This window comes from Phytophthora cinnamomi (assembly GCF_018691715.1).
Source record: "Phytophthora cinnamomi strain GKB4 chromosome Unknown Contig116, whole genome shotgun sequence".
In the NCBI taxonomy this organism is placed as follows: Eukaryota; Oomycota; class Peronosporomycetes; order Peronosporales; family Peronosporaceae; genus Phytophthora; species Phytophthora cinnamomi.
The window spans coordinates 26,831-45,430 of NW_027151049.1; the positions used below are offsets into that span (position 1 = coordinate 26,831).

Sequence of the window (18,600 nt, forward strand, 5' to 3'; positions counted from 1 at the left end):
GGGACGCGTGGGTACAAGATTGTGGGTACAGGATGGGCATCTACGTGGCACTCGCTGATTGGCTGAAGACCTTCTATCCAGTTAGGAATCCAGTAGAGTGTATCCAGCAGGAATATCCAGTAGGCTTAGAGGTAGCAAGCAGTTCGCGAACTAAGGACCTAAATCAATCACTTTGCATTCTGACATCTAGTGCTCAAACGACCTTCCTTTTGGTTATGAGCCCAAGCCCCGTTTTCCCTGCTGAAGACTCCGACTACGCTTTCGCCATGGACGCCGCCTCGACCACGACCTCTCGCATCAACAAGTTCGACGGAACCAACTTCCACACGTGGAAGTTCAAGATGGCGATGGTGCTCGAGGAACGAGACCTGTGGGAAGTGACAAGTGGAGAGATCAAGCTGGAGCACTGCGCCACTACGCTGGACCAAACGACGTTCAAGAGGAAGTCTCGCAAGGCGCTGGCGATCATCTGTCTCGCGATGGAAGATTCGCAGCTGCCGCTGGTCCGGTCGGCGAAGGATGCGTACGATGCATGGTCAAGACTGGAAGGACACTTCGAGAAGAAGAGTTTGGCCAACAAGCTCTTCCTTCGTCGACGTTTCTTCACGACGATGATGGCGGAAGGTGATGATGTGCTGGAGCACATCAACAAGATCAAGACTCTGGCGGAGCAGCTCGACGCAGTGGGCGCTCCGGTCAGCGAGGATGACTTGGTGATCACGCTTCTTGGGAGTCTCAGCGAGTCGTACCAGTTCCTCATCACGGCGTTGGAGTCGAGAGCCGACTCGCTGTCGTGGGAACTCGTGACGGCTCGGCTGCTGCATGAGGACATGAAGCGCAAGGAGCAAGGTGGCGGCGTCGACGGAGCCGCGCACGGTCAAGGCCAAGCGTTCATGACAAGCGACAACGGCAAGCGCAGGGACGGCAGGCGACCGCCAACAAGGCCAGCGCCTGCCACTACTGTGGGGAGCAAGGACATTGGATCGCCAAGTGTCCTGTGCGAATCCGCGAGAACGCGGAGCGGCAGAGGCCGCAGCGAGCGAACGTCGCGCAGAGTGAGGACGACTCTGGCGACTTCCTCTTCTCGGTTGGTGGTGGGAGCAACACCACCAAGTCGAATGAGGTGTGGCTGGTCGACTCGGGTGCGACGCAGCACATGACCAGTTCCAAGAAGTTCATGAGGAACTACAAGAAGATCTCGCCGGTGGACGTGCATCTCGCGGACGACGGTGTGGTGCAAGCGATCGGGAGAGGCGACATCGTGATGAAGATGCAGACCCCGCGCGGCGTCAAGAAGGGTGTGCTCACGAATGTGTGGCACATTCCCAAGTTGTCGCGCAACCTGTTCTCCGTCGGCAGATTCACCAAGGACGTCGGGCCTGTGACGTTCGAGAGCGACGGGTGCTTCACGGAGACGAAGGGTCTCAAGTGGAAGCTCGGCGCTCGCGAAGGCAAAGGCTGTTCAAGCTGAGCATGACACCGGTGATGCCTGACGAGGCCAATGTGGCAAGCTCGAAGGATCGCAAGGGGACACCACGTCGTACCTCTGGCACCTTCGACTTGGTCACATTGGCCATGGCGGTCTAGACGCCATCGTCAAGAAGGGCTACGGCTCTGGCATCGACATGACGTCGGTGAAGCAGTGGGAGCTGTGCGACGGATGCTCACTCGGCAAGCAAACGCGAGTGAGCTACATGAAGTCGTCTCCAAACCGTGCGAAGCAAGTGCTGGAAGTGGTTCACAGCGATGTGTGCGGCCCCATGCAGACGTCTACGTTTGGTGGCAAGCGCTACTTCGTCACGTTCATCGACGACAAGTCGCACTTCTGTGTGGTGTACTTGATGCGGAACAAGTCGGAGGTGGCCGCCAAGTTCGCTGAGTTCGTTGCGTTGGCTGAAACGCAGACCGGCAAGCGTGTGAAAACGCTCCGGAGCGACAACGGTGGCGAGTACACTTCGCGCGAGATGGCCAAGTTCTGCAGCGACCGTGGTATCGTGCAGAAGTTCACGCCGCCGTACACGCCACAGCTGAACGGCGTGGCGGAACGGATGAACCGGACGTTGGTGGAGTGTGCGCGCTGCATGTTGGAGCATGCCGGGTTGTCGAAGGGTTACTGGGGTGAAGCGGTGGTGACAGCCACGTTCCTCCGGAACCGGTGTCCGACACGCGCCATTAGCCACGACAAGTCGCCGCACCAAGTTTGGACGGGAAAGAAGCCACTGCTGGCGAACCTCAAGGTGTTTGGTTGCCACGCGTACGTGCTGGTCCCGAAGGCGAAGCGGTCCAAGTTTGACGCCCGGTCGGTGCGTTGCCGGTTCCTGGGGTACTCGGAGCACGAGAAAGCGTATCGGTTTGAAGAGATCGAGAGCGGTCGCGTGTTGGTGAGCCGCGACGCGCAGTTCATGGAAGACGTCTTCGACGGTGGGAGACGCAAATATGCTACGAAGGAGGTGGTGATTGGTCTTCCAGATGAAGACGATGAAGATGCCACGGATGAAGAGACTCCGTCCGAATCGGATGAGGACGGCAGTGAGGATGAGGCTGCGCGGGATGAAGACTTCGAACCCGGCAGCAAGCGACACCCGCGGACGCAGTCACTAGAAGAAGCCGTGGAGGTGCCGAGGGCCAAGCGATATGCGCCGCAGAATGGACGTTCGACGCTGGATGAGATGTCTGCGGCGGCCCAAGAGAGTCAAGATTTTGAGGCTGCGTACGTCGTGGATTCAGTGGGAGAGATGCCGACTACGTTCAAGTCGGCGATGGAATCCAGCGACGCAGCCAAGTGGAAGGAAGCATGCGACTCGGAGTACGACTCGCTGCTCAAGAACAAGACGTGGGAAGTGGTGCCACTGCCGAAGGGACGCAAGGCCATCGGCAACAGATGGGTGTTTCGCGTGAAGGAGAACCAGGCTGGAGAGGTCGAACGGTTCAAGGCGCGTCTGGTGGCCAAGGGTTCTCGCAGAAGTACGGCATCGACTACGACGAGACCTTCGCTCCAGTGGCCAAGTTCACGTCGATCCGGGCCGTGCTGAGTTTGGCCGCCAAGTATGGTCTCAAGCTGCATCAGATGGATGTGAAGACGGCGTTCCTGAATGGCGGCTTGGACGAAGAGATCTACATGGTGCAACCGGACGGCTACGTCGATGAAGACCACCCGGACTACGTGTGCAAGCTGAAGCAGTCATTGTACGGGTTGAAGCAGTCGCCGCGCATGTGGAACAAGACCATCGACGAGTTCATGCTGAAGCTGGGGTTCACCAAGTGCGAGTCCGACCATTGCGTCTACGTGAAACGCGACGGACACAGCATGATCTTCGTGGTCATCTACGTGGACGACCTGATCCTGGCCAGCAACGACGACGAGCTGATGGAGTCGACCAAGCGCGCACTCAGCAAACGGTTCGAAATGACAGACCTCGGCGAGCTTACGTACTTCCTCGGCATGGAGATCAAGAACGACTTGGAGTCCGGCAAGGTGACGATGCGGCAGACCAAGTTTCTCAAGTCGATCCTGAGCAAGTTCGGCATGCAGGACAGCAAACCCGTGAAGACGCCGCAGGATCCAGGACTTAAGTTGACCAAGAACATGTGCGAGGGTGGCTGCAAGCATGAAGACACGATGAAGAACGTGCCGTATCGGAGTGCTGTCGGCGCGTTGATGTACCTGATGGTGGCGACGCGTCCGGACCTGGCTGCTGCAGTAGGCGTGCTGAGTCAGTTCGCCGCCGACCCGTGTCCCACACACTGGCAAGCCCTCAAGCGTGTGCTCCGGTATCTGCAAGCCACGCCCACGCATGGCATCGAGTTCTCGAAGGGTGACGGCTGCGGAGTTGTGTGGCTACTCGGACGCAGACTGGGCTGGTGACATCGAATCGAGAAGAAGTACAAGCGGCTACGCGTTCATGATGAACGGCGGGTGCATCAGCTGGAGGAGCAAGAAGCAGCGGACGGTGGCGCTGTCATCTACAGAGGCGGAGTACATGGCGCTGTCAGAGGCGACGCAGGAGGCGGTGTGGCTCAAGGTGTTTCTGCGCGAGCTCGGCGAAATGGCAAGCGATGAAGCAATCAAGATCTACGAGGACAACCAAGGCTCCATCGCGTTGGCCAAGAACCCGGAGTTCCACAAGCGCACCAAGCACATCGACATTCGCTACCACTTCGTGCGTGAGAAGGTGGAAGACGGTCAGGTGGTGTTGGAGTACTGCTCGACGAAGGACATGCTGGCCGACATCATGACGAAGGCGATCACTTCTGTGCAGTTCGAAGTTCTGCGACACAAGCTGGGGATCCAAGGTGCAGCCGACGTCGAGTCGCGTGGGAATGTTGTCAAGGGATCGCCTCGACCAGCTGCGGTGTACCAGTAAGGTACCGGTGTGACCTTCACTCAGTGGTGCCGCCATCATTCGTGTGATGATGGGACGAGGATTACAGGACGCTGATGATGGGACGCGTGGGTACAAGATTGTGGGTACAGGATGGGCATCTACGTGGCACTCGCTGATTGGCTGAAGACCTTCTATCCAGTTAGAATCCAGTAGAGTGTATCCAGCAGGAATATCCAGTAGGCTTAGAGGTAGCAGCAGTTCGCGAACTAAGGACCTAAATCAATCACTTTGCATTCTGACATCGTGCTCAAACGAACCGGCATCGAAGTGCAGCCCACGGTTCGTATGCGCACCAAACGAACGCGACGGCTGAACGCGCCAACCGAACCATCGTGACCATCGGCCGCAGCATGCTTCACTACGCCGGGTTGGACAAGACGTTCTGGGCGGAAGCAGCGATGACGGCGATTTACATCAAGAATCGTCTGCCGTCACCCAAGTCGCCCGACAAAACGCCGTTCGAGATCGTCTACAAGTCCAAGCCCAACGTCAAGCACATGCGGATCTTCGGGTGCAAGGCGTTTTGACGCCGAAGGAGAAGCGACTCAAGTGGGACCCGAAAGCTCGCTCTCGCGATGTCACATTCGATGAGTCAAGCTTCGACGACTCCGCTGCTGATGGTGAAGAAGTCAACCGACTTACCGACGTTTTCGACGACATGCAAGTCTCCGCTTCGCAGTGCTGGACTCGAAGAAGCAAGTGCGCCTGGACGCTGCTCGCCGATGACCAGATCGAACCCAGTGCCGAATGAGCTGTTCCGTCAACCGAACTGTCAATGCGGCTGCTTACTCAACCAATCCGCGAAGTTCGAAAAGTCGACTCACAAGCACGTCACGCTGCGAATGATCATTGCGCGCGCCGACCAGGAAACGTGCACGCGTCCGAGAGCGCGTCATCGCGAGATCGATGAACGTGAGTGACGTCATTCTAATCTAGCCAACGCTTCCACATGGAGTTCTGCACTTGATGCGGACAAACGGTCGAGTGTGACGTACATCAATGAAGAAGGTCGTACTGGGATCTTGCACTTGGAGACTTGGTCGTAGACACCGCCGAGGCTTGGGGCGAGGCGAGGAAGGTCACTTGGGGGTTGAATCGAAATTCAGAAGTGATTGGATTGTTGGAGCTTACACCCTAGGCTAGTGCTAAAGACACGCGGCCGTGCGTCCTATCAACTAGTGCGTCTAATCAACCATCATTCTACACTACTCGTCCAATCAACCTACTCGTCTAATCAACGTGTGGTCGTATTGGACCGGTTCGGTTAACCGGTTCGGGTACCTCGGAACTGGTACAGTGTACCAAGGTTCAGTACCCTGCAACACGCCCCTCAATGCGAACACGCGTGAACGCCGAGCGCAGCCGTCAAGTCCTTGTGGCGTGGTCCGGCAAGTCCCTTGGTCATGATGTCGGCCAGCATGGTGGCAGTCTCGCAGTACTCGACGATCACTTCGCCGCGCTTGACTTCGTCGCGGATGTGATGGTACTTGATGTCGATGTGCTTGGCGCGGCCATGGTTGACGGGGTTCTTGGTCATCTTGATGCACGACTGGTTGTCTTCGAAAATCTTCAACTCGGGCGTGACTCCGCCTGCAGCAACCAGGATCTCGCACAGCAGCTTGTGCACCCACTTGCCTTCTTGAATCGCCAAACTCAGTGCGATGTACTCGGCCTCGCTTGTCGAGAGCGACACACTTGACTGCTTCTTGGAACCCCACGAGATCGGTCCGCCGGCGACTTGGAACAGGTAGCCCGACGTAGACTTGCGATCACTAAGATCACCAGCCCAGTCGGCATCCGAGTAACCTTGAAAGTCGATGTCCTTGCCCGGCGAAGCGGATTCCGTGCGACTTGGTCCCTTGAAGGTAGCGGAAGATGCGCTTGACCGCAATCCAGTGCTCGACTTGCGGGTTCTCCATGAAGCGTGACACGTAGCCGACAGCGAACGCAATGTCCGGGCGAGTCGATGTCATCAAGTGCATGAGTGCACCGACAGCCTCGCGAAATGGCGCGTCCAACTTGGTCATGGCGTCGCTTGAAACTAGCTTCATGCTGATGTCGACCGGACTTGCAGCGGGTTTGCAGTCTTGCATGCCGAAGCGCTCCAGGATGTCGTTGATGTAGCGAGCTTGGCTCAGCGTAACACTGCCATCCGCGTTGTCGACCACCTCGATCCCGAGGATGAAGGAACACTTGCCACTGTCGGTCATCTCGAACCGCGACTTGAGTTGGCGCTTGACTTCCGCGATCATTTCGCCGAGCTTCCGGTCACCAAGACGTCGTCCACGTAGACCAGCAGCAGAACGCATTCGCCGTCGACGACCTTGATGTAGAGGCAGGGTCGTAGCTTGACACGCGAAAACCGATGGAGCGCACATACTCGTCGAAGGTCTCGTTCCAAACTCGCGAAGCTTGCTTGAGCCCGTAAATCGCCTTGAGCAGTTCCACGCAGTCGAAACCGTCGTCCAGTTCCACGCCTTCAGGCACGCTGCAGAACACCTTCTCCTTCATCAAGCCGTACAGGAACGCAGTCACCACGTCGAGCTGGTCCATCGGCCATCCGAAGTACTTGGCAACCGCAATGATCATTCGCAGCGTGACGTACTTGACCACGGGCGAAAACGTCTCGGTGTAGTCGATGCCATACTTCTGCACGAAGCCTTTCGCGACGAGCCGAGCCTTGAACTTCTCGATCGATCCGTCCGCGTTGCGCTTGATCTTGAACACCCACTTGGTACCGACTGCGCGCTGGTTGTTGGGCAGTTTGGCGGCGCGGAAAACACCTCGCAGCCGCATTGACTTGAGTTCGGCGCGAATTGCCTTGCGCCACTGGACTTGGTCTGGTCCGTTCACAGCTTCTTGAAACGTCTTCGGCTCCGCGCTGTCACTTGCTTCCACAGCATTCGCACTTGCACGCCAGAACATGGGTGGGGTCGAGCCGTCTTCATCGTCTTCTTCCGATTTTTCTTCTTGCGCCGCCGTAGATTCACGTTGGTCTTCGTCTTCCGAGCGTCCAGGCGCACTTGCTTCTTCGAGTCCAGCACTGCGACGAGGACGCCGAACATTGTCGCGATCTTGGTTGTCCGGACGCGATTTGCGCTTCCCCGCCTGCGTGAACACCCTTGTGCCGGAGTCGTCGGAGACTTGCATGTCGTCGAAAACGTCGGTAAGTCGGTTGACTTCTTCACCATCAGCAGCCTTGGAGTCGTCGAAGCTTGACTCATCGAATGTGACATCGCGAGAGATGACCACCTGCCCCGCCTCGATGTCATAAACTCGATACGCCTTGGAACGCTCCTCGTAACCCATGAAAATTCCTTCACGAGCTTTCGGGTCCCACTTGAGTCGCTTCTCCTTCGGCGTCAAAACGTAGGCCTTGCACCCGAAGATCCGCATGTGCTTGACGTTGGGCTTGGACTTGTAGACGATCTCGAACGGAGTTTTGTCGGGCGACTTGGGTGACGGCAGACGATTCTTGATGTAAATTGCCGTCATCGCTGCTTCCGCCCAGAACGTCTTGTCCAACCCAGCGTAGTGAAGCATGCTGCGACCGATGGTCACGATGGTTCGGTTGGCGCGTTCAGCCGTCGCGTTGGTTTGGTGCGCATACCGAACCGTGGGCTGCACTTCGATGCCGTGGTCTTCGTAGTACGCCAAGAGCGAATTGGTCGCGAACTCCTTGGCTCCGTCATGGCGCACGAACTTCACCCTGGCATCGAATTGCTTCTCCACCTTGGTGATGAATCGGCGCAAGCAGCCTTCACTCTCCGACCTGGCTCGCAGACAGAATCCCGACATGCAGCCGCTGGCTTCGTCCGTGATGAGGAGCAGGTAGCGGCTGCCACCCAGCGACTCTCCTCCATGGGCCCGCAAATGTCGAAGTGGAGGAACTCGAACGGCTTGTACTTGCGCTTGTTCGGGTTGCTTGGGAAGGGCTTTTGCACCATTTTCCCTTGTTGGCACCCACGACATTGGCTTGACTTCTTCGACGATGTCGGCATTTTCGCACCCGTCACCATGCCACTTGAGACCATCTTCCGAAGAACGTCATTCGGCGCGTGACCCAAACGCGCATGAAGATCCACCGCGTTGACCGACGCCTTGGACACCGAATTCGCAGCGCAGCTTGGGACTCGGAGCCAGTAGAGCCCGTCGATCAGGTCCGCGGAAGCCACGATTTTCTTCGACTTCTTCTGTGCGATGTGCATTTCAGCACCATCAAACACCACCTTGAACAGTCCGCTTCGGTTGATCTGCGGCACGGAGAGCAGGTTCTTGTTCATGCTTGGCACGTAAAGTGCATCTTGAATGCGGATGTCGAGCTCCTTGCCGTTGGGCAAAGTGACCCGCTGCATGACCGTCCCGACTCCCATGATCTTGGCCGTGTTGCCGTTGGCGACCGTGAGTTTACCTTCGTCGCACACCTTGATGTCCACAAACTTGGCCTTGTCGTTGCAGATGTGGTGCGTGGCACCACTGTCGATCGCCCATGAGCCTTGAAACTTGTTGGTCCTGGAGACTCCACACTCCATAGAGACCGCGAACGCGACGCAGTCGTCATCGCTGTCGTCACGCCACTGGACGTTGTTCGCACCGCGACCAGACCGGCCACGTCGTGCACCTCGATTCTCCTCCTTCTGCTTGGTCCAGCACTTTTCCACGACGTGCCCCGATTTTCCGCAGTACGTGCAGTGGCGACTTTCACGCTCGGCATTGAAGGCCCTCGCAGCGTCTTCAATCTTCACCTGAGCCGTCTTCTCGCCCTGCCGCTTGATGTGCTCATTCGTGAGCACCTTGATCACATCTTGAGTGCGCAGCTCTGCGTTGCTCATCTCCAAGTTGAGAACGACGTTCTCGAAACTCTTGGGCAGACTCCTGAGCAAGCAGATCGCCACGTCTTCATCCTCCATCTTGGCGCCGATGTTGCTGAGCTTGGCGCTGATGTTGAGGACTTCATTGCAATGATGAAGCACATTGCCGCCTTCTGCCATCTCCATGCTGAAGAGCTGGCGCTTCAGGTAGATGCGTCCAGCCTTCTGCGACCCCGTAGAGCGAACGCAGTCGCGTCCAGGCCACCCACGCTTCCTCGCAGTCGTCGACCACATGATGGTAGTCAGCATCCATGTGGAGCAACATCAGGCCGAACGCGATGTTGCTCGACTTGACGTAGTCGTCCTTGGCCCTCGTGTCCGCGAAGCTTGGTTTCGTCTCGCGGTTCACGACGCTCCACACCGACTTGGTCAGGAACACGCCACGCATGTAGCGGTTCCACGTGGCGTAGTTGTCGCCGTTGAACTTGTCGATGGAGATCTTGGTGTCTTGGACAGAGGACATGGTGCTTGGGCTCATAACCTGAAGAAGGTCGTACTGGGATCTTGCACTTGGAGACTTGGTCGTGACACCGCCGAGGCTTGGGGCGAGGCGAGGAAGGTCACTTGGGGGTTGAATCGAAATTCAGAAGTGATTGGATTGTTGGAGCTTACACCCTAGGCTAGTGCTAAAGACACGCGGCCGTGCGTCCTATCAACTAGTGCGTCTAATCAACCATCATTCTACACTACTCGTCCAATCAACCTACTCGTCTAATCAACGTGTGGTCGTATTGGACCGGTTCGGTTAACCGGTTCGGGTACCTCGGAACTGGTACAGTGTACCAAGGTTCAGTACCCTGCAACACGCCCCCTCAATGCGAACACGCGTGAACGCCGAGCGCAGCCGTCAAGTCCTTGTGGCGTGGTCCGGCAAGTCCCTTGGTCATGATGTCGGCCAGCATGGTGGCAGTCTCGCAGTACTCGACGATCACTTCGCCGCGCTTGACTTCGTCGCGGATGTGATGGTACTTGATGTCGATGTGCTTGGCGCGGCCATGGTTGACGGGGTTCTTGGTCATCTTGATGCACGACTGGTTGTCTTCGAAAATCTTCAACTCGGGCGTGACTCCGCCTGCAGCAACCAGGATCTCGCACAGCAGCTTGTGCACCCACTTGCCTTCTTGAATCGCCAAACTCAGTGCGATGTACTCGGCCTCGCTTGTCGAGAGCGACACACTTGACTGCTTCTTGGAACCCCACGAGATCGGTCCGCCGGCGACTTGGAACAGGTAGCCCGACGTAGACTTGCGATCACTAAGATCACCAGCCCAGTCGGCATCCGAGTAACCTTGAAAGTCGATGTCCTTGCCCGGCGAAGCGGATTCCGTGCGACTTGGTCCCTTGAAGGTAGCGGAAGATGCGCTTGACCGCAATCCAGTGCTCGACTTGCGGGTTCTCCATGAAGCGTGACACGTAGCCGACAGCGAACGCAATGTCCGGGCGAGTCGATGTCATCAAGTGCATGAGTGCACCGACAGCCTCGCGAAATGGCGCGTCCAACTTGGTCATGGCGTCGCTTGAGACCAGCTTCATGCTGATGTCGACCGGACTTGCAGCGGGTTTGCAGTCTTGCATGCCGAAGCGCTCCAGGATGTCGTTGATGTAGCGAGCTTGGCTCAGCGTAACACTGCCATCCGCGTTGTCGACCACCTCGATCCCGAGGATGAAGGAACACTTGCCACTGTCGGTCATCTCGAACCGCGACTTGAGTTGGCGCTTGACTTCCGCGATCATTTCGCCGAACTTCCGGTCACCAAGACGTCGTCCACGTAGACCAGCAGCAGAACGCATTCGCCGTCGACGACCTTGATGTAGAGGCAGGGTCGTAGCTTGACACGCGAAAACCGATGGAGCGCACATACTCGTCGAAGGTCTCGTTCCAAACTCGCGAAGCTTGCTTGAGCCCGTAAATCGCCTTGAGCAGTTCCACGCAGTCGAAACCGTCGTCCAGTTCCACGCCTTCAGGCACGCTGCAGAACACCTTCTCCTTCATCAAGCCGTACAGGAACGCAGTCACCACGTCGAGCTGGTCCATCGGCCATCCGAAGTACTTGGCAACCGCAATGATCATTCGCAGCGTGACGTACTTGACCACGGGCGAAAACGTCTCGGTGTAGTCGATGCCATACTTCTGCACGAAGCCTTTCGCGACGAGCCGAGCCTTGAACTTCTCGATCGATCCGTCCGCGTTGCGCTTGATCTTGAACACCCACTTGGTACCGACTGCGCGCTGGTTGTTGGGCAGTTTGGCGGCGCGGAAAACACCTCGCAGCCGCATTGACTTGAGTTCGGCGCGAATTGCCTTGCGCCACTGGACTTGGTCTGGTCCGTTCACAGCTTCTTGAAACGTCTTCGGCTCCGCGCTGTCACTTGCTTCCACAGCATTCGCACTTGCACGCCAGAACATGGGTGGGGTCGAGCCGTCTTCATCGTCTTCTTCCGATTTTTCTTCTTGCGCCGCCGTAGATTCACGTTGGTCTTCGTCTTCCGAGCGTCCAGGCGCACTTGCTTCTTCGAGTCCAGCACTGCGACGAGGACGCCGAACATTGTCGCGATCTTGGTTGTCCGGACGCGATTTGCGCTTCCCCGCCTGCGTGAACACCCTTGTGCCGGAGTCGTCGGAGACTTGCATGTCGTCGAAAACGTCGGTAAGTCGGTTGACTTCTTCACCATCAGCAGCCTTGGAGTCGTCGAAGCTTGACTCATCGAATGTGACATCGCGAGAGATGACCACCTGCCCCGCCTCGATGTCATAAACTCGATACGCCTTGGAACGCTCCTCGTAACCCATGAAAATTCCTTCACGAGCTTTCGGGTCCCACTTGAGTCGCTTCTCCTTCGGCGTCAAAACGTAGGCCTTGCACCCGAAGATCCGCATGTGCTTGACGTTGGGCTTGGACTTGTAGACGATCTCGAACGGAGTTTTGTCGGGCGACTTGGGTGACGGCAGACGATTCTTGATGTAAATCGCCGTCATCGCTGCTTCCGCCCAGAACGTCTTGTCCAACCCGGCGTAGTGAAGCATGCTGCGGCCGATGGTCACGATGGTTCGGTTGGCGCGTTCAGCCGTCGCGTTGGTTTGGTGCGCATACCGAACCGTGGGCTGCACTTCGATGCCGTGGTCTTCGTAGTACGCCAAGAGCGAATTGGTCGCGAACTCCTTGGCTCCGTCATGGCGCACGAACTTCACCCTGGCATCGAATTGCTTCTCCACCTTGGTGATGAATCGGCGCAAGCAGCCTTCACTCTCCGACCTGGCTCGCAGACAGAATCCCGACATGCAGCCGCTGGCTTCGTCCGTGATGAGCAGCAGGTAGCGGCTGCCACCCAGCGACTCTTCCTTCCATGGGCCCGCAGATGTCGAAGTGGAGGAACTCGAACGGCTTGTACTTGCGCTTGTTCGGGTTGCTTGGGAAGGGCTTTTGCACCATTTTCCCTTGTTGGCACCCACGACACTGGCTTGACTTCTTCGACGATGTCGGCATTTTCGCACCCGTCACCATGCCACTTGAGACCATCTTCCGAAGAACGTCATTCGGCGCGTGACCCAAACGCGCATGAAGATCCACCGCGTTGACCGACGCCTTGGACACCGAATTCGCAGCGCAGCTTGGGACTCGGAGCCAGTAGAGGCCGTCGATCAGGTCCGCGGAAGCCACGATTTTCTTCGACTTCTTCTGTGCGATGTGCATTTCAGCACCATCAAACACCACCTTGAACAGTCCGCTTCGGTTGATCTGCGGCACCGAAAGCAGGTTCTTGTTCATGCTTGGCACGTAAAGTGCATCTTGAATGCGGATGTCGCGCTCCTTGCCGTTGGGCAAAGTGACCCGCTGCATGACCGTCCCGACTCCCATGATCTTGGCCGTGTTGCCGTTGGCGACCGTGAGTTCACCTTCGTCGCACACCTTGATGTCGACAAACTTGGCCTTGTCGTTGCAGATGTGGTGCGTGGCACCACTGTCGATCGCCCATGAGCCTTGAAACTTGTTGGTCCTGGAGACTCCACACTCCATAGAGACCGCGAACGCGACGCAGTCGTCATCGCTGTCGTCACGCCACTGGACGTTGTTCGCACCGCGACCAGACCGGCCACGTCGTGCACCTCGATTCTCTCCTTCTGCTTGGTCCAGCACTTTTCCACGACGTGCCCCGATTTTCCGCAGTACGTGCAGTGGCGACTTTCACGCTCGGCATTGAAGGCCCTCGCAGCGTCTTCAATCTTCACCTGAGCCGTCTTCTCGCCCTGCCGCTTGATGTGCTCATTCGTGAGCACCTTGATCACATCTTGAGTGCGCAGCTCTGCGTTGCTCATCTCCAAGTTGAGAACGACGTTCTCGAAACTCTTGGGCAGACTCCTGAGCAAGCAGATCGCCACGTCTTCATCCTCCATCTTGGCGCCGATGTTGCTGAGCTTGGCGCTGATGTTGAGACTTCATTGCAATGATGAAGCACATTGCCGCCTTCTGCCATCTCCATGCTGAAGAGCTGGCGCTTCAGGTAGATGCGTCCAGCCTTCTGCGACCCCGTAGAGCGAACGCAGTCGCGTCCAGGCCACCACGCTTCCTCGCAGTCGTCGACCACATGATGGTAGTCAGCATCCATGTGGAGCAACATCAGGCCGAACGCGATGTTGCTCGACTTGACGTAGTCGTCCTTGGCCCTCGTGTCCGCGAAGCTTGGTTTCGTCTCGCGGTTCACGACGCTCCACACCGACTTGGTCAGGAACACGCCACGCATGTAGCGGTTCCACGTGGCGTAGTTGTCGCCGTTGAACTTGTCGATGGAGATCTTGGTGTCTTGGACAGAGGACATGGTGCTTGGGCTCATAACCTGAAGAAGGTCGTACTGGGATCTTGCACTTGGAGACTTGGTCGTAGACACCGCCGAGGCTTGGGGCGAGGCGAGGAAGGTCACTTGGGGGTTGAATCGAAATTCAGAAGTGATTGGATTGTTGGAGCTTACACCTAGGCTAGTGCTAAAGACACGCGGCCGTGCGTCCTATCAACTAGTGCGTCTAATCAACCATCATTCTACACTACTCGTCCAATCAACCTACTCGTCTAATCAACGTGTGGTCGTATTGGACCGGTTCGGTTAACCGGTTCGGGTACCTCGGAACTGGTACAGTGTACCAAGGTTCAGTACCCTGCAACACGCCCCCTCAATGCGAACACGCGTGAACGCCGAGCGCAGCCGTCAAGTCCTTGTGGCGTGGTCCGGCAAGTCCCTTGGTCATGATGTCGGCCAGCATGGTGGCAGTCTCGCAGTACTCGACGATCACTTCGCCGCGCTTGACTTCGTCGCGGATGTGATGGTACTTGATGTCGATGTGCTTGGCGCGGCCATGGTTGACGGGGTTCTTGGTCATCTTGATGCACGACTGGTTGTCTTCGAAAATCTTCAACTCGGGCGTGACTCCGCCTGCAGCAACCAGGATCTCGCACAGCAGCTTGTGCACCCACTTGCCTTCTTGAATCGCCAAACTCAGTGCGATGTACTCGGCCTCGCTTGTCGAGAGTGACACACTTGACTGCTTCTTGGAACCCCACGAGATCGGTCCGCCGGCGACTTGGAACAGGTAGCCCGACGTAGACTTGCGATCACTAAGATCACCAGCCCAGTCGGCATCCGAGTAACCTTGAAAGTCGATGTCCTTGCCCGGCGAAGCGGATTCCGTGCGACTTGGTCCCTTGAAGGTAGCGGAAGATGCGCTTGACCGCAATCCAGTGCTCGACTTGCGGGTTCTCCATGAAGCGTGACACGTAGCCGACAGCGAACGCAATGTCCGGGCGAGTCGATGTCATCAAGTGCATGAGTGCACCGACAGCCTCGCGAAATGGCGCGTCCAACTTGGTCATGGCGTCGCTTGAGACTAGCTTCATGCTGATGTCGACCGGACTTGCAGCGGGTTTGCAGTCTTGCATGCCGAAGCGCTCCAGGATGTCGTTGATGTAGCGAGCTTGGCTCAGCGTAACACTGCCATCCGCGTTGTCGACCACCTCGATCCCGAGGATGAAGGAACACTTGCCACTGTCGGTCATCTCGAACCGCGACTTGAGTTGGCGCTTGACTTCCGCGATCATTTCCGCCGAACTTCCGGTCACCAAGACGTCGTCCACGTAGACCAGCAGCAGAACGCATTCGCCGTCGACGACCTTGATGTAGAGGCATGGGTCGTAGCTTGAGACGCGAAAACCGATGGAGCGCACATACTCGTCGAAGGTCTCGTTCCAAACTCGCGAAGCTTGCTTGAGCCCGTAAATCGCCTTGAGCAGTTCCACGCAGTCGAAACCGTCGTCCAGTTCCACGCCTTCAGGCACGCTGCAGAACACCATCTCCTTCATCAAGCCGTATAGGAACGCAGTCACCACGTCGAGCTGGTCCATCGGCCATCCGAAGTACTTGGCAACCGCAATGATCATTCGCAGCGTGACGTACTTGACCACTGGCGAAAACGTCTCGGTGTAGTCGATGCCATACTTCTGCACGAAGCCTTTCGCGACGAGCCGAGCGTTGAACTTCTCGATCGATCCGTCCGCGTTGCGCTTGATCTTGAACACCCACTTGGTACCGACTGCGCGCTGGTTGTTGGGCAGTTTGGCGGCGCGGAAAACACCTCGCAGCCGCATTGACTTGAGTTCGGCGCGAATTGCCTTGCGCCACTGGACTTGGTCTGGTCCGTTCACAGCTTCTTGAAACGTCTTCGGCTCCGCGCTGTCACTTGCTTCCACAGCATTCGCACTTGCACGCCAGAACATGGGTGGGGTCGAGCCGTCTTCATCGTCTTCTTCCGATTTTTCTTCTTGCGCCGGCGTAGATTCACGTTCGTCTTCGTCTTCCGAGCGTCCAGGCGCACTTGCTTCTTCGAGTCCAGCACTGCGACGAGGACGCCGAACGTTGTCGCGATCTTGGTTGTCCGGACGCGATTTGCGCTTCCCCGCCTGCGTGAACACCCTTGTGCCGGAGTCCTCGGAGACTTGCATGTCGTCGAAAACGTCGGTAAGTCGGTTGACTTCTTCACCATCAGCAGCCTTGGAGTCGTCGAAGCTTGACTCATCGAATGTGACATCGCGAGAGATGACCACCTGCCCCGCCTCGATGTCATAAACTCGATACGCCTTGGAACGCTCCTCGTAACCCATGAAAATTCCTTCACGAGCTTTCGGGTCCCACTTGAGTCGCTTCTCCTTCGGCGTCAAAACGTAGGCCTTGCACCCGAAGATCCGCATGTGCTTGACGTTGGGCTTGGACTTGTAGACGATCTCGAACGGAGTTTTGTCGGGCGACTTGGGTGACGGCAGACGATTCTTGATGTAAATCGCCGTCATCGCTGCTTCCGCCCAGAACGTCTTGTCCAACCCGGCGTAGTGAAGCATGCTGCGGCCGATGGTCACGATGGTTCGGTTGGCGCGTTCAGCCGTCGCGTTGGTTTGGTGCGCATACCGAACCGTGGGCTGCACTTCGATGCCGTGGTCTTCGTAGTACGCCAAGAGCGAATTGGTCGCGAACTCCTTGGCTCCGTCATGGCGCACGAACTTCACCCTGGCATCGAATTGCTTCTCCACCTTGGTGATGAATCGGCGCAAGCAGCCTTCACTCTCCGACCTGGCTCGCAGACAGAATCCCGACATGCAGCCGCTGGCTTCGTCCGTGATGAGCAGCAAGTAGCGGCTGCCACCCAGCGACTCTTCCTCCATGGGCCCGCAGATGTCGAAGTGGAGGAACTCGAACGGCTTGTACTTGCGCTTGTTCGGGTTGCTTGGGAAGGGCTTTTGCACCATTTTCCCTTGTTGGCACCCACGACATTGGCTTGACTTCTTCGACGATGTCGGCATTTTCGCACCCGTCACCATGCCACTTGAGACCATCTTCCGAAGAACGTCATTCGGCGCGTGACCCAAACGCGCATGAAGATCCACCGCGTTGACCGACGCCTTGGACACCGAATTCGCAGCGCAGCTTGGGACTCGGAGCCAGTAGAGGCCGTCGATCAGGTCCGCGGAAGCCACGATTTTCTTCGACTTCTTCTGTGCGATGTGCATTTCAGCACCATCAAACACCACCTTGAACAGTCCGCTTCGGTTGATCTGCGGCACCGAAAGCAGGTTCTTGTTCATGCTTGGCACGTAAAGTGCATCTTGAATGCGGATGTCGCGCTCCTTGCCGTTGGGCAAAGTGACCCGCTGCATGACCGTCCCGACTCCCATGATCTTGGCCGTGTTGCCGTTGGCGACCGTGAGTTCACCTTCGTCGCACACCTTGATGTCGACAAACTTGGCCTTGTCGTTGCAGATGTGGTGCGTGGCACCACTGTCGATCGCCCATGAGCCTTGAAACTTGTTGGTCCTGGAGACTCCACACTCCATAGAGACCGCGAACGCGACGCAGTCGTCATCGCTGTCGTCACGCCACTGGACGTTGTTCGCACCGCGACCAGACCGGCCACGTCGTGCACCTCGATTCTCTCCTTCTGCTTGGTCCAGCACTTTTCCACGACGTGCCCCGATTTTCCGCAGTACGTGCAGTGGCGACTTTCACGCTCGGCATTGAAGGCCCTCGCAGCGTCTTCAATCTTCACCTGAGCCGTCTTCTCGCCCTGCCGCTTGATGTGCTCATTCGTGAGCACCTTGATCACATCTTGAGTGCGCAGCTCTGCGTTGCTCATCTCCAAGTTGAGAACGACGTTCTCGAAACTCTTGGGCAGACTCCTGAGCAAGCAGATCGCCACGTCTTCATCCTCCATCTTGGCGCCGATGTTGCTGAGCTTGGCGCTGATGTTGAGGACTTCATTGCAATGATGAAGCACATTGCCGCCTTCTGCCATCTCCATGCTGAAGAGCTGGCGCTTCAGGTAGATGCGTCCAGCCTTCTGCGACCCCGTAGAGCGAACGCAGTCGCGTCCAGGCCACCACGCTTCCTCGCAGTCGTCGACCACATGATGGTAGTCAGCATCCATGTGGAGCAACATCAGGCCGAACGCGATGTTGCTCGACTTGACGTAGTCGTCCTTGGCCCTCGTGTCCGCGAAGCTTGGTTTCGTCTCGCGGTTCACGACGCTCCACACCGACTTGGTCAGGAACACGCCACGCATGTAGCGGTTCCACGTGGCGTAGTTGTCGCCGTTGAACTTGTCGATGGAGATCTTGGTGTCTTGGACAGAGGACATGGTGCTTGGGCTCATAACCTGAAGAAGGTCGTACTGGGATCTTGGAGACTTGGTCGTAGACACCGCCGAGGCTTGGGGCGAGGCGAGGAAGGTCACTTGGGGGTTGAATCGAAATTCAGAAGTGATTGGATTGTTGGAGCTTACACCTAGGCTAGTGCTAAAGACACGCGGCCGT

General features: G+C 57.2%; 6 protein-coding genes across 6 annotated transcripts; 1 reads left to right on the plus strand and 5 right to left on the minus strand.

Moving 5' to 3' along the window:
- Window positions 1-266: 266 nt before the first annotated feature.
- IUM83_16423 (gag-pol polyprotein) lies at window positions 267-3,290 on the plus strand (the record flags this gene model as incomplete). Its single annotated transcript, XM_067941301.1, has 5 exons — window positions 267-849; window positions 915-1,460; window positions 1,588-2,885; window positions 2,963-3,186; window positions 3,248-3,290. The coding sequence occupies 5 exons, from the start codon at window positions 267-269 to the stop codon at window positions 3,288-3,290; spliced, it is 2,694 nt and encodes an 897-aa protein (XP_067781624.1).
- Window positions 3,291-5,715: 2,425 nt separating this feature from the next.
- On the minus strand, window positions 5,716-6,637 carry IUM83_16424 (Integrase catalytic core protein; the record flags this gene model as incomplete). Its single annotated transcript, XM_067941302.1, has 2 exons — window positions 5,716-6,157; window positions 6,237-6,637. The coding sequence occupies 2 exons, from the start codon at window positions 6,635-6,637 to the stop codon at window positions 5,716-5,718; spliced, it is 843 nt and encodes a 280-aa protein (XP_067781641.1).
- A 16-nt stretch (window positions 6,638-6,653) lies between these two features.
- IUM83_16425 (putative integrase) lies at window positions 6,654-9,719 on the minus strand (the record flags this gene model as incomplete). Its single annotated transcript, XM_067941303.1, has 3 exons — window positions 6,654-8,242; window positions 8,395-9,336; window positions 9,443-9,719. 3 exons carry the CDS (start codon window positions 9,717-9,719, stop codon window positions 6,654-6,656), a joined length of 2,808 nt encoding a protein of 935 aa, XP_067781615.1.
- A 349-nt stretch (window positions 9,720-10,068) lies between these two features.
- Window positions 10,069-10,990, minus strand: IUM83_16426 (Integrase catalytic core protein; the record flags this gene model as incomplete). The annotated part of the gene is made up of 2 exons (XM_067941304.1): window positions 10,069-10,510; window positions 10,590-10,990. 2 exons carry the CDS (start codon window positions 10,988-10,990, stop codon window positions 10,069-10,071), a joined length of 843 nt encoding a protein of 280 aa, XP_067781640.1.
- Window positions 10,991-11,006: 16 nt separating this feature from the next.
- IUM83_16427 (putative integrase) lies at window positions 11,007-14,071 on the minus strand (the record flags this gene model as incomplete). The annotated part of the gene is made up of 4 exons (XM_067941305.1): window positions 11,007-12,510; window positions 12,584-13,216; window positions 13,291-13,689; window positions 13,782-14,071. 4 exons carry the CDS (start codon window positions 14,069-14,071, stop codon window positions 11,007-11,009), a joined length of 2,826 nt encoding a protein of 941 aa, XP_067781608.1.
- Window positions 14,072-14,420: 349 nt separating this feature from the next.
- Window positions 14,421-18,425, minus strand: IUM83_16428 (Integrase catalytic core protein; the record flags this gene model as incomplete). The annotated part of the gene is made up of 3 exons (XM_067941306.1): window positions 14,421-14,862; window positions 14,942-17,569; window positions 17,644-18,425. 3 exons carry the CDS (start codon window positions 18,423-18,425, stop codon window positions 14,421-14,423), a joined length of 3,852 nt encoding a protein of 1,283 aa, XP_067781610.1.
- Window positions 18,426-18,600: the final 175 nt, after the last annotated feature.